Genomic DNA, 16,971 nt, shown 5'->3' with positions numbered 1-16,971 from the left:
GTCAAAGTGTGCTTTATTGTCAAAAATCTATGTAACAGGGTTAAGACAGAAGATTGAAATTGTGAAATTGTGAAAATGTGCAATTTTACTAACATATAGACATTGACAATAATCACCCCACAACACACACACACACACACACACACACACACACACACACACACACACACACACACACACACACACACACACACACACACACACACACACACACACACACACACACACACACACACACACACTAAAGACTAATATTGATAGTCTAGATGAATTTGGCTTCATGGCTTCATCATGGCTCCTGATGTTTGATACAGCTAGTGGTTATGTACGGTAGCTTGACTGCCATACAGTGGCTTGGTCCGATGGACTACGAAATTACTGTCAATGGGAGATTTTCCTGGCCCAGCTCTATCTACAGCAGGGGTGGGGAACCTTTTTCATTCGAGGGGCCACTTCAAGTTCCTCCAAGAGCTGTAAAAGTCCTTCAAGGGCCGTACTATGAACACAAACCAAGATTTCTGTACCTTTAGGCCTATATTGAAGGTTGCCACTTTTAAAACAGTCCCCACCCCTGAATATAACATAATTGTATTACAAATGTAATTTCTAAGATTCCTTTACAAAATATGTATATCATATTTCATGTGAAGCTGCATAACACCAAAATTATATCGGGGGCGGATAAAACGGCCTCAACTAGGGCTGTAAATGACCCTCGAGACATAGGTTCCCCACCCCTGATCTGTAGAGACCTGACTGTTGGTAAACACCAACCCTATTGTTTGTGTGTCTGTAGACGTTTGTAGCTGTCTGTTGAGACAAGGTAGCTACGCTAGGAGCCTGTTGTTTTTAGCTTGTCTTAGCATTTTTATAATGGCACCGTCTTGTTGACCTGACCATTAAAGGCTGATGTGTTGTGTGGTGGGGTTAAGATGCAGAGGGAAAATGATGGCCTTTGGCCAACAGGCCTAAATAACCACGTTGCATGTGACAGCCAGGCATGCAAAGAGCATTTGTCCTTCTGTCCAAATAAAGGAAGGGGATTGGTATACTTTTGGCTCTGATTCATCATGTAGTCTGTGTCTGTGTGACTCATGAAGCTTATGATCATGCACACTCTCTGCTTTCTATGTTCCACACACATACCATGAGCAATCATGGGTAAGCTGTTAGGGTGTCAGACTTGTAAGCCCAAAGGTTGCAGGTTTGACTCCCAACCCACCAGGCTAGTGGGGTGAGTAATTAACCAGTGCTCTCCTCCATGACTGAGGTACCCTGATCATGGTGCTGTCCCGCTGCCAGGGCTCCCTTGGGGCGCCATTTGGGGCTGCCCCCTGCACGGGTGAGGCATAAATGCTATGCTAACTATGGTAATTAAGCTTTCAATGACTACTACAGCCTGCCTCAGATGGTACGGTGTATGAACCATAGGGCTACAAATGCTCTACAATGCATTACTCCACAACATCCATCAAGAGTTATAGTGCCAGTCAGTCACAGTGATGTGAAATATTACATTACTTTACATTACACTTAGCAGATGCTTTTAATCCAAAGCGATTTACGGTCAGTGATGAGTGATGTGAGATATAACGTGACTCTGCAATGAGTCAGAGTTATAGTAATTATGTGAGGAATAATGCGAAGTAAAAGCCCAACTGGGAAACTCCAACTCCCATTGTCATTGTGACACTAGCAGGGCTCTGCCCTACTGGTGACGCAACGCCTTCGGCTCAGCTACACACAGTAGGGCCAGGAGCTTGCTCAATCCCGCTACAGCGGGAACTCCACCCACTTTGTCTGGAACCAATCAACTGAGCATTTCCAACCGTCCTGGCTAGAGTCAAGTTCAAGGCAGTGACGTGGTTTAAGCAGAGACGTTCTATTGGGCTAAGAAATGTTTGGTTTAAACTTTGGCACATCCCTCAACCAGTAGCAAGCCGAGGGAGGCGGGTTAACCAGGCCATGGAAACAAAGTTCTTCCTGTATGGAAATGCTAATCGTTATAGTCCTGGTCAGACCAGAATCGCGGTAGTGATCTGAAGTCTATGAAAATCAGGCAATTATGACACAGCACTCCATAGCACATAAGTGTTCACTGCACACTGCACACAAAGAAATTGTATTTATGCCTCACCGTGCAAGGGGGCAGCCCCCAATGGCAGCGAGATGGTACTATGCTCAGGGTACCTCAGTCATGGAGGAGGATGGGGGATAGCACTGGTTAATCACTCCCCCCACCAACCTGGAGGGTCGGGAGTCAAACCGACAACTTTTGGGCTACAGGTCTGACGCCCTGACGGCTCACCCATGACTGCCCATGGTACAGAAAGTGGAGATAGAGATTACAACGCGACCTTGCTAATCTGCTGAGGCCCCAGCAGCACATGCTCACACACACACATACAGGACTGTACAGAGGTCACCATGGGTTCAGTTCACAATCAAAGTTTGGTTTCCAAGCAGTAGTGTGTGTTCGAAACTAGGAATTGACGCAATGTGAGATCCCCTGACCCAGTTTCCCCCAAGTCTCTGCCATTTGGCCTACAAAGTCAAAGCAGCTCAGAAGTATAGATTAGATTAGATTAGATTAGATTAGATTAGATTAGATTAGATTTTATTAAAGTTTTTCTATCCCCAAGGGGAAATTCTTTTTACAGAGTTGCTCTGTAGATTAAAAAGAGAAGTAAAATATTAAATGAAAAATGGATATAAAATAAATAAGGTGATCATGCAGAAAAGTCCAGGAGTTTCTTTTTGTCCTTAATGATTATAAAGTTGAATGGCTCATGGGAGAAATTATTTCCTCCTGATGATGTCCTGAATTTCAGTATACAGTTAGCTCAGAGCATTTCAAGTATTTTGAGTGAATGGTATAATATTTTCCATTTATTCAGCATGTGTTTGATGCTGAATTTTTTGGGGTTTTTTTGTTGTTGCTTTTATCAAGTGAGGGGTCAGTCTGACTTCTGTTTATCTGTTGCTGAGAAATGGAATGCACAATAATTCTACTGTCTGCCAACTGCCTTCTTCCTCTAGAAAACCTCTTCTAGTAAAGCTAGGCCCAGCCATAAAGTCAGTAGGCAATGTAATATTGATGGAAATAGTTAATTAAAGCAATTAATAGGATCAATTAACTCCTGCTCTCATTTGCTAGGATAAAATTGCATCTTATATAGGAATTAAGAATTACTCTAAACCTGTCGCTCGTGTGTGTGTGCAGGGCTTGACATTAACAGGGTTTTTTTTTCTTTCTCACTGGCCAAAGCGGTTATGTTTTTTCTCGAGTTACAGCAAGATAGATGTAGGTGTACTGTGATGATATGTCATTCCCAATAATAAGCTACCAGAGTGTGTGTGTGTGTGTGTGTGTGTGTGTGTGTGTGTGTGTGTGTGTGCGTGTGCGTGTGCGCGTGTGCGCGTGTGCGTGCGTGCGTGCGTGCGTGTGTGCCTATGTGTGCATTTCTCCCCACAGGATAAATCGCAGCCCGAGCGTGTGCGACCCACAGTTTGGCTACAAGCACGTGCTGTCGCTAACGGAGAAGGTGGGCCGCTTCACGGAGGAGGTGAGGAAGCAGATCGTGTCCCGCAACCGAGACGCGCCCGAGGGAGGCTTCGACGCCATCATACAGGCAGCCGTCTGCAAGGTGAATACTGTATTACACTATACTACATTATATTACACTATACTGTATTGCACTACACTACATTACATTACACTACACTACACTATATTACACTACTAGGCCTACATTACACTGCATTATGACGCGCCTGAGGGAGGCTTCGATGTCATCATACAGGCGGCCGTCTGCAAGGTGAATACATTACATTATATCACACTATAATATACTACATTACACTACACTACACTGCATTACACTACACTACATTACATTACACTACATTATAATATAATACATTATAACGTGCCCGAGGGAGGCTTCGAGTGCCATCATACAGGCAGCCTTCTGCAAGGTGAATAGAGAACACTGTATTACACTGGATTACATTACACTAAATTGCATTACATTACGGTACACTACACTACAGTACATTACACTAAATTACATGATAGGGTATTACATTAACAAGCTGCGGTTTGTAAGGTGCATAAGCCAACATTACAATACATTACATTACATTACACTATACAATACATAACAATACATTACAAATATGACTGAATATTACATTACATTACATAGTATAGTCTGATCATCATTGATTGATCATTTCATTTATCATCATCGTCTGATCATCTGGCATCATTTGTCAATCAACCCCTTGTTTTTGCCCCCGTCACTTTCACACACACACACACACACACACACACACACACACACACACACACACACACACACACACACACACACACACACACACACACACACACACACACACACACACACACACACACACACACACACACACACACACACACACACACACACAGGATGAGATCGGTTGGCGGTCGGGGGCGTCCCACCTGCTGGTGTTCACCACTGATGCCAAGACCCACATCGCTCTGGACGGGCGGCTGGCTGGCATCGTGAGGCCCAACGACGGCAGGTGCCACATGGGCTCAGACAACATGTACGCCATGTCTACCGTACTGGTAGGTATACATGTGTGTGTGTGTGTGTGTGTGTGTGTGTGTGTGTGTGTGTGTGTGTGTGTGTGTGTGTGTGTGTGTGTGTGTGTGTGTGTGTGTGTGTGTGTGTTAGTGTGAGCGTGTTAATGTGAGCTCTGAGAGTTACATCAAAACTAGCTCACTCATCTCTAATCCAGGGCACTACTTGTAATAATAATAATAATAATAATAATAATAATAATAATAATAATAATAATAATAAGCATAATCTCATCATCATAATAATCATAATAATAATATTTAATCATACAGGACTATCCATCGCTAGCCCTGATAACGGAGAAGATGTCAGAGAATAATATTAACCTTATCTTCGCCGTTACGGACGCTGTTCAACCGCTCTACAAGGTAAAATGGCCATCACACCTTCATACTTTCAACCGCTCTACAAGGTAACCATTACACCCTCATGTTTTCAACTCTTCTACAAGGCCCATTGCACCTTCCGGCTTTCAGATGTATCCTGCTCCATGCTATGAACACATCCAAAACTGTACACCTATTGAACACACTTCTCTCTCTCTCTCGCTCTCTCGCTCTCTCTCTCTTTCTCTCTCTCTTTCTCTCTCTCTCTCTCTCTCTCTCTCTCTCTCTCTCTCTCTCTCTCTCTTCCAGAACTACAGTGAGCTCATTCCCGGCACCGCAGTGGGTCTCCTGTCTCACAACTCCAGCAACGTCATCCAGCTGATTCTAGATGCCTACGCCGTGAGTGATGACTCTTTTTATTTTATTTTTTTCAGGGCTTTTATTTCTTCATTTGATAAGAAAGTGGCCTGGTTTACATGAGACATTTAATTCAGAATGAACTCAATTTAATTCTGAATAAAGCTTAATTCCACTTTGAAAACGTCATGTAAAAACTTCACAATTCGGAATTAAATGATTGTTCAACGTAAACTTGACTGACCTATTTAATTCTGAATTATTAATTCGGAATTAAAAACGTCATGTAAACGTGGGCAGTGTGAGATGTTGACAGGAAACAATTGGGAGAGAGAGGGATGGAGTCGAACACGGGTCGCTGGAATAACAGTCAAAGCCCCATTCGTTTCAGCTATAGTCGAGGGCCTGGTTAATTCACTTTTAAGGAATCTCTTCTCAGAGTCATGTTACATAATTCGCTGAGGTGGACAAGAGAATGATCTCCCTGGAATGTGGAATCTCTTGTTCATTCCAAAGAATGTTGGTGTTCCTCTGAAGCTTCTCCAGGTCTAAACTGTGTAAAATCATCTAAGCAGCCTGATTGTAATGGAATGTTCCAGAGACTACTCACAAACCCCTCTGGACTTGTAGAACAGCACATTGTTCATTCATCTTTGTTTTCTTTCTTTCTGTCTTTCTTTCTTTCTTTCTTTCTTTCTTTCTTTCGCTCTTTCTTTCTTTCGCTCTTTCTTTGTTTCTTTCGCTCTGTCTTTCTTTCGCTCTTACACTCTTTCTTCACTTCACTTCTTTCCTTTTTCTTTCATTGGCTCTTTCTCTCTCTCACTCTCTATCTTTTATCCGTGAACAGAAAATCCGTTCCCGTGTGGAGCTGGAGCTGCAGGGTATTCCGGAGGAGCTGAGTTTATCCTTCAACGCCACCTGCCTGAACGGGGAGGTCATCCCTGGCCTCAAGTCCTGCTCCGGCCTCAAGATAGGAGACACGGTTAGTAGTATACTACGGTATTATTTGTCTTTTTGAGACACAATCACTAGTTGTAGCCTTACTCTCTTGTTTTCCGCAGAACATTTTCCGCAGAACATTTACGTATTACATTACATTACATTGCATTTGGTAGATGCTTTTTAAAGAAAGCGACTGAAAGATTTATTATTAGTCCAGGTGGGTAAGGGGGTTATGCTGCGTTACATTACATTGCATTTGGCAGACGCTTTATAACCAAAGCGACTTTCAAAAGAGGACATAATCAAGCCACATCACAAGCAAATACAAAGTGCACAGGAGATATACAGAACAACAAGTGCAGTTGCAGAGAGGGGTTATTTTTTTTAATTTTATTTTTTATAAAGAGTAAATAACGAGTACACACACACAAACTAAACTAAACTAAACTAAACATCATGTCAAGAGTCTGCCCTGGGGCAAGGCCAGCTCAAGCATTAGTCTAGTAGATTCTCTCGAAAGAGGAAGGTCTTTAGTTGTTTCTTGAAGGCTGCAAGAGATGTGCTTAGTCTTGCTGCCTCTGGGGCGTTCAGACCAAGAGTGAACTACGCTGCCCTCCATAAAGAAATAAAGGCTCTCGGTAGTTCCGTTCATTTGGTCGCTACTGGTGTGAACAAGGCATTAGCCAGTCAGGCGCATGTGATTGTCATCATAATTGCAAAGGCTATGTTTTGCAGGTACATTTGAAAGCTCCAATAGATTTAGCTGAAACTGTACGATTCTTTTTTAAAGCAACTTTGTATTTCCAACACAGTCTTTATCGTGTCAGGGGATCTAGTAAGGGTGGCCTTAACTATAAAGTGTTGAGGGAAACCCTGAAACTTCCTCTCCCCTTCCTTGATTTTTTTTGTTCATATAGACCCATGGTCCGACCTCAAAATTGGATATTATGACAGCAACCTCTCCTACTGTTTCCACAAATGCTTTCCTATTAGGTCTCCCATTTTAAAAAAAAACATTGGCCTCTCTTTCCATTGTCCAAATTAGGCCTGATTCAGAGACACAGGAAATTACATCACCTTGGTGTTGTCCACACAGACTTCACACTTGGCAAAGTCATCTCTGTGGTTAATGACTCGCTCTGCTATCAGTGTGTTATCCTGACCACAGTGTCAAGGCCTGGGTGTTATAGTGAGTGATGACGTGCCCATAATTAGACACAAAAGCATTATCTCAGACCAGCAGATGTAGAAGCTGAGAGCGAACATTTTTTTTTTGGGGGGGGGGGGGTTGGCTGGTGTTGCTCATACCCTGCTGTAGCACTGCTGTGTGCCCATCCATTTCCTGTTATGTTTGAATCAGATGTGCAGATCCACAAGTTGAGCCCTAACAGGGTACAGGGGGGAGCAGATCTTGTAGGTGCTGTTGTTGCTCATGCTGGAGCACAGTAGAAATGTAGTGTCAGCATTTCTGATCATATATATTGTTATTTTTTAATCCAGATAAAGTATTTACGACACTGTGGATAGAGTCAATTTACTCTGACAGTGGAGTCAAACATCAGTGTAAAGTTCTGCAGGTGGGCAGCCAGTATAATGTGAACTCCACAGGACTTAATATTTTCCTCTTGAGTTTGTTCGTGGGGAGTGTCTGGGTCTGAGTCACTGCTGCCTGCCATCATGCCACATCCCTGTCTGACACACGCAGAAACTGCCCTATATTTGTAACCTGGTCCAAACTGATTTTTCGTTAATTATAATAGAAGCCCGGGCCTATTAGCTTATTTGAGAAAATATGGTGTTCAAGGTTTCATACGAACAGTCTGCTCCCTCTGTGGCCCTTGAGGAGTCCAGACCCCCAGTTTGGGAACCACTGTGCCTATGACTGCCTAAGTATACAGTATGAGTGCGTTGCAATATGTGACCTTCCCTCCTCCACTTGCCTCCTCCTCTTGCTTCTCTCCTCGTACCAGGAAGTAATATGTCATTATGACATCACTAACAACAGCATTATATTTCCATATCTTGCAAAAGCTCTGTTGTAGAGTCTTTTTCTCATTTGCAATTGGGATGGTGAATGAAAAACAGTCCCTCAAAATTTGTTGTGGCTAGGCTGACAGCTGGGAAACTTTATTGTTTTCTCCACGGAGGAGGGGCCAGGAGGCGGGACGAGGAGACAAGCGCAAGTGGAGGAGGCAAGGTTGCATATTGCAACGCACTCAATATCCACTATAAAAAAAGTAGACTAAACCGGCACTGGTCTGTTACGCGCCTGATCCGGGTTTAATTCTGGCCCGGGTCCTTTGCCGACCCTTCCCCGCCTCTCTCTCCCAAACATGTACTGTCTCTCTCTCAAACTGTCCTGTCATTAATAAAGTCTAAAAGACCAAAAAAATATCTTTAAAAAAAGTAGACTACACTTACAGCTCTGTCTGAGTGAGTCAGTACTGCCATCCTGTCACATCCTCATCTGGCACACACAGACACACTGGGCACTGCCAGATGGGCGGTACGCAGGGACAGATTACTGCTCGGGCCTACCGGGCCCAGGCCCAGGGGCCCAAGAGTCAAGGGGGGCCCTGAAGCCCAAGCCTCTGCAACACAAAAAAAAACACATTTAATTATTGCTCAATATCTGTTTTCTTATATTGTTTTTAAATTGCACTTACGTACTGACATATTCTAACATATTTGTTAAATCCTAAAATCTTTTGAGACCTTGTGCTGCATGGAGAGAGGGCCCATTGTTGTCGTCTTGCCCAGGGGCCCATGGGGTCATTATTCGACCCTGGTGGTACGGACGATAGACTAGTGAAAAAGCCCCCTGCCCAAAAAAACTGTATGTCCACTACAAAAAAGTAGACTACACCACTATCTGAGTCAGAGTCACATCAGAGAGACTGGGTCAGAGCTGGACTGGGACTGAAAAACAGCCCGGGCATTTTGACCTAGAACAGCCCCATACACTGCCCCCTTCTTTTCTACGATATTATCATTAGCTCAGTCCACTGTCTGCTGTATATTAAAGATAGAACAATGGGCCGCCCCATCTAAATTAAGGGCTGAGAGTCTCGAAGGAGGCCCTGCCGTGGCCAACCGGTAGGGAACTCGTCTGCCATGCAGCTGACCCGGGTTCGATTCCTGGCCCGACCCCTACCCGTCTCTCTCCCCATTCGCTTCTTGTCCACCTCTCACACTGTCCTGTCGAATAAAGTCGATAAAGACAAGAAATAATAAAAAAAGAGAGTCTCTAAGGAAAAGCAAAAAATTAATTAAAAACCCCTAACAGCATCGACCCCTGGGACCAGGAAAATGCCCTGTATGCCAGATTACCAGTCCAGCCCTGGACTGGGCGCTGCCAAACTGGGTGCTACCAGACGGGCGGTAGGCTACGGAGGCTAGACTGGTACAGTCATACTCACAAGTCAGGAGGAGGGGGTGGGGAACTTTTGTTTATGATTCTAAAAATCTCTGCCGCCCGGTGCTACAGTATATCACGAAAGTGAATACACCCCTCACAGTTTTGCAGATGTTTGAGTATATCTTTTCATAGGAAAGCATTACAGAAATGTAACTTTGACACAATGATTAGTGACCTTTTAACAACATATTTAACCGCTTAAATTTCTTGTTCACTCAGAAAAAAACAAAATACAGCCATTAATGTTTGAACATGTACTCACAAAAGTGAGTACACCCCAGATTAAAATCCGGTAGAGAAGGGGCTATGTTGGCTCGAATCGTCTCGAAATGAAACGAAATGAAAAGGGATGACAAGGGAGGTCATCAGTGGGCTTAAATGGATTGGTGTGAGATTTGAATGCAATCCTATGGAGAATATCATGATCTGCTTCAGTAGTCACAGTGCATGTTGACATGTATGTTTCTTTTAGGTGTATTTCAGATTGCCAATGTTGACAGCATTCATGCATCCCCAAACCATGTCAGTCCCACTACCATGCTTGGCTTATGAGAGGATACACCTTCTTTGTACAACTCACTTGTTTACCACCACACATGCTTGACACCATCTAAAGCAAATTTGTTTATCTTGGTCTCAACAGACCTGAACAGACCAAGGATATGGATCACTGGAACCATGTTGTGTGATCTGAAGAGACCAAGATAAACAAATTTGCTTTAGATGGTGTCAAGCATGTGTGGTGGTAAACAAGTGAGTTGTACAAAAAAGGTGTATCCTCTCATAAGCCAAGCATGGTAGTGGGACTGACATGGTTTGGGGATGCATGAATGCTGTCAACATTGGCAATCTGAAATACAACTTAAAGAAACATGCATGTCAACATGCACTGTGACTACTGAAGCAGATCATGATATTCTCCATAGGATTGCATTCAAATCTCACACCAATCTATTTAAGCCAGATGCAGACTCAAAATTTAAAAGTTCAATGCAAAGAAAGGTTGAAACCCACACTGATGACCTCCCTTGTCATCCCTATTCATTTCGTTTCATTTCGAGACGATTCGAGCCAACATAGCCCCTTCTCTACCGGATTTTAATCTGGGGTGTACTCACTTTTGTGAGTACATGTTCAAACATTAATGGCTGTATTTTGTTTTTTTTCTGAGTGAACAAGAAATTTAAGCGGTTAAATATGCTGTTAAAAGGTCACTAATCATTGTGTCAAAGTTACATTTCTGTAATGCTTTCCTATGAAAAGATATACTCAAAAATCTGCAAAACTGTGAGGGGTGTATTCACTTTCGTGATATACTGTATAAAAACATCACAGTTTATGTCCAGTTTATAGTTTTGTAAGGTGAATTCAGTGCCGTGCCGTGCTTGTTGGAAAGTGTGGGATTGTATATTTCTCATCTTGTCAGAGTCGGCATGTGCTGCACATACAGAATGCTTTGAATACCTGAGATAAAGAATCCCAGAGATTGGCCTAGCCAGGGACGTCAACAAGGGGGGCAAAGGGGTCTGTTGTCCAGGGCCCTGGGGTATAGGGGGCCCATAATTGGTTCCACATTTCATTGCATGTATTGGGTAGGGGGCCCTTTCAGATGACTTTGTCCTGGGTCCAGCCAAAGCTGCCAGCGGCCCTGGGCCTAGCCATCCTCCTCACACCTTCAGTGAGAGCTTACTGAATATATTTTACATGTTTATGTAACCGATGCCAACTAGCAGAGCAGTGGTAGAACATTAGCAAACCTCCCTCCCAAAGCCCCATACAGCTGTGCTATATCAGCCTAGACCAGGGATGTCAAACTCAGGCCCGGGGGGCAAATTTGGCCCGCGGAACCATTTTATTTGGCCCGCGAGATCATTTCAAATGTGTATTACAGTTGGCCCACATACACCATTAATGTATAGCGTAACACAACTTGAACATGGAATTTGCTGTGTCACAGGATGTGCAGATACAGTTTAGCTAACAAATATGATGGGAAAGACTGTATGCACAATTTAACTACGAGTATGAAGTGCATGCATGCACAATTTTAGTCCATTTGTAAAAATAATGGTTGAGTTCGGCCCGCGACTTCGTTCCAGATTTTAATTTTGGCCCTCAGTCAATTCGAGTTTGACATCCCTGGCCTAGACCTTTGGTACTATACTGTACCTGTGCCTCCCATGTCGTACTGAAGCGTTGAATAGAAGGTTGCGAGTTCAAGCCCCGATTGGCAGACTGCGTAGGAACACCTTGGTTACATTCACAGTATTTGTTTTTGTTATTGTACATTTCGGGCGCCGTTGGGGGCTGCCTCCTTGCACGGGTGAGGCATAAATGCAATTTTGATGTGTGCAGTGTGCATTTGTGTGCTGTGGAGTACTGTGTCACAATGACAACGGGAGTTGGGGTTTCCCAGTTGGGCTGTCATATATTTTGTATATTTCGTTGAACTCAGAGGTCAACTCAGATTCCGTGGTCAGTAACGAAGCCACTGTGGAAATGTTGCAAGGCTCCAGGCGATAGCCTAACACAGGATCAGGAAGTGTGGTTAATTATTACACAATTACATCTCCGAATCCAGATTCCCAGCCCTGTTCTAAGATACACAATTACGTACACTTATTTTGAGTCCAGTTTCCCAGCCCTTTATGAACAGTCTGTAGGCCTATGGTTTACTCCTGCAGAGTACGGTACACTCTGGACCTATTAATACCACCTTCAAAGGATGTGTAGGATTTTATTACGAGGCCTGCTGCTGCCATTGAGTTTCCCGCCCCCTTTAAAACACACACAAGAAAGGAAACGTTCTTTTGTGTCTCGTGGGATGGAATCAATTTAAGTCATGGCTACCATCAGGGGCCGGACACAGCTTTGATCGGGCCCAGGACAAAGTCATCTGAAAGGGCCCTAAACCCAATACATAGTACAAAGTAATGAAGACCCAATTCTGGGCCCCCTTTCTCTTTCCCTGGGCCCGGGACAACTGACCCCTTTGTCCCCCCCCCCTCCCACTGGCTTCCCTGACTACTGTAACAAGGCTATGGGCTGCTGCTACTGTGGGCTGACCGCAATGTTAACCGTAGCCGCGCTTTTTCGCAAGCTCGTAAAATTCCCTTGAAGGTTACAGTGAATTAAGATGCTGTAGGCACAAAAGGAAATCTGTGCTCCAAGTTAAGATTTGAAGCTCTGAACAACAGCACTGTAATAATGTAGCACAAGCACCTGTCCTGTAACGGGACATTCACGTGTTATGGTTTCAATGTGGTGTTATGTACGCTGTGATATGTGAGTGCGGATATGAATCTCTGACAATGCTGAAAATGGTTTTACATTGCATGATGATACAAATACTCGACTGAATGTAAAAAAAACTTTGAGTAACATTGACTGCTAAATGTAGTAATGTAATGTAATAGTCTGTTGTAATGCAATGTAATGTAGTGTAATGTTAAGTAATGTATTGTAGTGTATTTTTTTAAGTAATGTAGTGTAGTGTAATGTATATTGTAATGTCCCTCATCTTCCACAGTTGACCTCCAGGTGTCCTTCAGCCTTGAGGTGCATAACTCTTCCTCTTCCCTCTCTCTCTCTCCATAACACTAATGTCCCCTCTCTCTCTCTCTCCATAACTCTCCTGTTCCCTCTCTCCCAGGTGTCCTTCAGCGTTGACGTGCGTATGCGCGGCTGCCCGACCGAGAAGACCAAGACCTTCACCATGAAACCCGTGGGCTTCAAGGACACGCTGCAGATCACCGTCACCTTCGAGTGTCAGTGCAAATGTCAGGCCCAGGTAGGTCCAGACCCAGGTAGGCAGCAGAATGGGTTGGGGTCCAGGCCCAGGTAGGCAGGGGGTGATGGGGTGGGTTGGGGTCCAGGCCCAGGTAGATCACCATCACTGTCGAGTGCCAGTGCAAATCCAAGGCCCAGGTAGGCAGGGGCATGATGAGGTCCAGGCCCAGGTAGGTAGGGATGAAACAGTCTGTAGCGGAATGGGTTGGGGTCCAGGCCCAGGTAGGTAGATTTGAAACAGTCTGTAGCGGAATGGGTTGGGGTCCAGGCCCAGGTAGGTAGATTTGAAACAGTCTGTAGCGGAATGGGTTGGGGTTCAGGCCCCGGTAGGTAGGGGTAAAACTGTCTGCAGCGGGACAAATCTGGACGCTCTGCGGCTCTGCAGTCACTCTTCGGTCTAGGCGGGCTCTGCAGTTCACAAATACACACACACACGCACACACGCACACACACACACACACACACACACACACACACACACACAAACACACTTCTGTCTCTCTACAATTCTATCTAATCTCCCGTATGTCTTGTAAAACTCTCTGACCCATGCAGGCTGAGCCGGACAGCCCTGTGTGTCACCACGGCAACGGGACGTACGAGTGTGGCATCTGCCTGTGTCACCCGGGCCGCCTGGGCCCGCTCTGCGAGTGTGCGGAGGGGGACTACAGCCCCGAGGAGCAGGACGCCTGCAGCGGCAGCCCCGACAAGGCCGTGTGCAGCGGGCGCGGCGACTGCGTGTGCGGCCAGTGCGTGTGCCACTCGAGCGACTTCGGGAAGGTGTGGGGCGCCATGTGCGAGTGCGACGACTTCAACTGCCTGCGCTACAAGGGGGAGCTGTGTTCAGGTGAGACTCACATGCACAAAGTTATCTTCCACACACCGCGCTCGTCCGGTGCGTCTCTGAAGTAATCAAGTAGTTAGGAAATGGATCGCACTCAGTTTCTCTTATTTCTTGTTCTTTTCCTGTTATTTAAACATTGCAGGGACTGATATGACAGACGTTTCGGCTGCAAGAGCCTTCTTAAGTGTCACCACACACACGCACAGGCACACACACACACACACACACACACACACACACACACACACACACACACACACACACACACACACACACACACACACGCACAGGCACACACACACACACACACATGTGTTGACAGTACCCAGAGTTTTCTTGAAGAGTCTCCTCAAAAAACCCAGGGAACCAAGAGGATGAACCATTGACACTGAATAGAGGGGACACTGTGGGTTCTAATCTAAAGTGAGGCAACAGTGGGGGGTGGGCTTAGACTCGGAAACTGGAAGAAAATCACCAATTCCCATTCATCTCTTTGAGAGACTTGAAGCAATGCATCTCCTTGCCAATCCTTGCAGAGACTACTCTATTTCGTGCAAATGGTAGTTTGAAATTGTGTAAATGACTACTGAATATGGTTAGTTGATTTGATTGACAGTTCAAATTCTTTTAGAATTCTTTTGATTGACAGTCAAATGCAAAAAATTCAAAAGCGCTCACCATGGCCGTGTGGAGTCGACAAAGTCTCAGCGGCCAACAAACAGAAAATCAGAACTTAAATACACCAACTAATTGGTCACATGACGAAAACTCATTAACCACAGGTGGTGAGGAACAAAAATGGAGGGAAACACAAAAGAAGGGTGTGGCATGGAGCACATGGCAAACCAAAACACAAGATCAAGCACATGTCACAAAAAACAAAACAAACAAGGCAGGTAAGTGTTCAACAGTGACCCCTTGAGGTCAAAAAGGGACAGAGCACCCTAACAGGACCCCCCCCTCTAAGAACGTCTCCGGACGTTCTGTGGACGGTCAGGGTGGGTGCGATGAAAGTCTGTACAAAGAGTCTTGTCCACAATGTTCCGGGCTGGGACCCAAGAGCGCTCCTCTGGGCCGTAGCCCTCCCAGTCAACCAAGTACTGGAGCCCCCCACGGACACGGCGGGAGTCGATGAGCCGGCGGACAGTGAAAACCGGCCCACCACCGATGACACGGGGAGGGGGCGGGGCCTTGGGGGCAGGCGCATGAGGGGAGGATAGGACAGGGCGCAAGAGGGAAACATGAAAAGTGGGGTGAATCCTGAGGGACCGGGGCAACTGGAGCCGATAGGCGACCGGGTTGACCCTACGAATCACCTTAAAAGGGCCGACGAAGCGGGGAGCCAGCTTCCGGGACTCCACGCGCAGGGGCAGGTCTTTGGAGGACAGCCATACCCTTTGGCCTGGGCGGAAATGCTGGGCCGGCCGCCGGCGACGGTTGGCCTGGGTCTGGGCGGACCTGGAGCTCCGCAACAGCGCTCGGCGGGTCTTGTTCCACACCCTCCGGCAGCGCCGCATGTGACGTTGGACAGAAGGAACCCCAGCATCGACCTCCTGCTCTGGAAACAGCGGGGGTTGGAAGCCGAACTGGCACTGGAAGGGCGACATCCCCGTTGCCGACGATTGCAGGGTGTTGTGAGCGTATTCCGCCCACGGCAGCCAGGAACACCAGGACGCTGGATTGTCCCTCGCCAGGCTCCTCAGGGTTGTCTCCAGGTCTTGATTGAGCCTCTCCGTTTGCCCGTTCGACTGAGGGTGGAAGCCCGAGGAGAGGCTGGCTGTGGCCCCCAGGAGTCTGCAGAACGCCCGCCACACCTGGGATGTGAACTGTGGTCCCCGGTCCGACACAATGTCCTGGGGAAGCCCGAAGACTCGGAAGACATGGGTAAAGATTAGAGAAGCAGTTTCAAAGGCAGAAGGTAATTTAGGCAGAGGAATAAATCGGCAGGCTTTAGAGAACCTGTCGATGACTACAAAAATGACAGTATTACCTTCGGACTTTGGGAGACCAGTGACGAAGTCTGCAGACACATGGGACCACGGCCGCCTCGGGATGGGCAGAGGGCGGAGCAGGCCTTGAGGAAGCTGGCGAGGAGTTTTGCTCTGCGTACAGACTGGGCAGGCCATCGCAAAGGTCCTCACATCCTGTTCCATGTCCGGCCACCAGAACCTTCTCTGGAGGAACTCAAAGGTCCTTTTAGACCCCGGGTGAGCCGTGAGATGGGACGAGTGCCCCCACTGGAGAACTTTGGGCCGTACCCGTAGAGGCACATAGAGCAAGCCCGGAGGACCGGTTCCAGGGTCCGGTTCTTGTCGCTGAGCCTGCCTCACCTCTCTCTCAACACCCCAGCGGACCGGAGCCACAATCCTTGAGGTCGGGATGATAGTGGCTACCTCTCTCTCCTCCCCAGGTGCGGAGAACAGCCTCGACAGAGCATCCGGCTTGGTGTTTTTTGAGCCTGGGCGATAAGAGAGTGTATAGTCAAAGCGGCTGAAGAACAAGGCCCACCGTGCTTGCCGAGGGTTCAGTCGCTTGGCTTGCTTGAGATACTCCAGGTTTTTATGGTCGGTCCACACAAGAAACGGATGCTGGGCTCCCTCCAGCCAATGTCTCCACTCATCCAGAGCCATCTTCACTGCAAGCAGCTCTCGGTCACCCACA

General features: G+C 46.3%; 1 protein-coding gene across 2 annotated transcripts in view; it reads left to right on the top strand.

Annotated features, from left to right (window-relative positions):
* Positions 1-16,971, top strand: part of LOC134467972 (integrin beta-3-like) — a 70,299-nt gene that overhangs the window by 5,529 nt on the left and 47,799 nt on the right. For both annotated transcript variants that reach the window (XM_063221995.1, XM_063221996.1), the window contains 7 exons: positions 3,476-3,647; positions 4,457-4,618; positions 4,907-5,002; positions 5,270-5,359; positions 6,165-6,299; positions 13,330-13,467; positions 14,022-14,313. In XM_063221995.1, coding sequence (XP_063078065.1) covers positions 3,476-3,647; positions 4,457-4,618; positions 4,907-5,002; positions 5,270-5,359; positions 6,165-6,299; positions 13,330-13,467; positions 14,022-14,313 — 1,085 coding nt within the window. The remainder of the gene's footprint in view (positions 1-3,475; positions 3,648-4,456; positions 4,619-4,906; positions 5,003-5,269; positions 5,360-6,164; positions 6,300-13,329; positions 13,468-14,021; positions 14,314-16,971) is intronic.

This window comes from Engraulis encrasicolus, chromosome 17 (genome assembly GCF_034702125.1).
Source record: "Engraulis encrasicolus isolate BLACKSEA-1 chromosome 17, IST_EnEncr_1.0, whole genome shotgun sequence".
Taxonomy (NCBI): Eukaryota; Metazoa; Chordata; class Actinopteri; order Clupeiformes; family Engraulidae; genus Engraulis; species Engraulis encrasicolus.
This window is presented reverse-complemented; position numbering and strand designations above follow the sequence as displayed.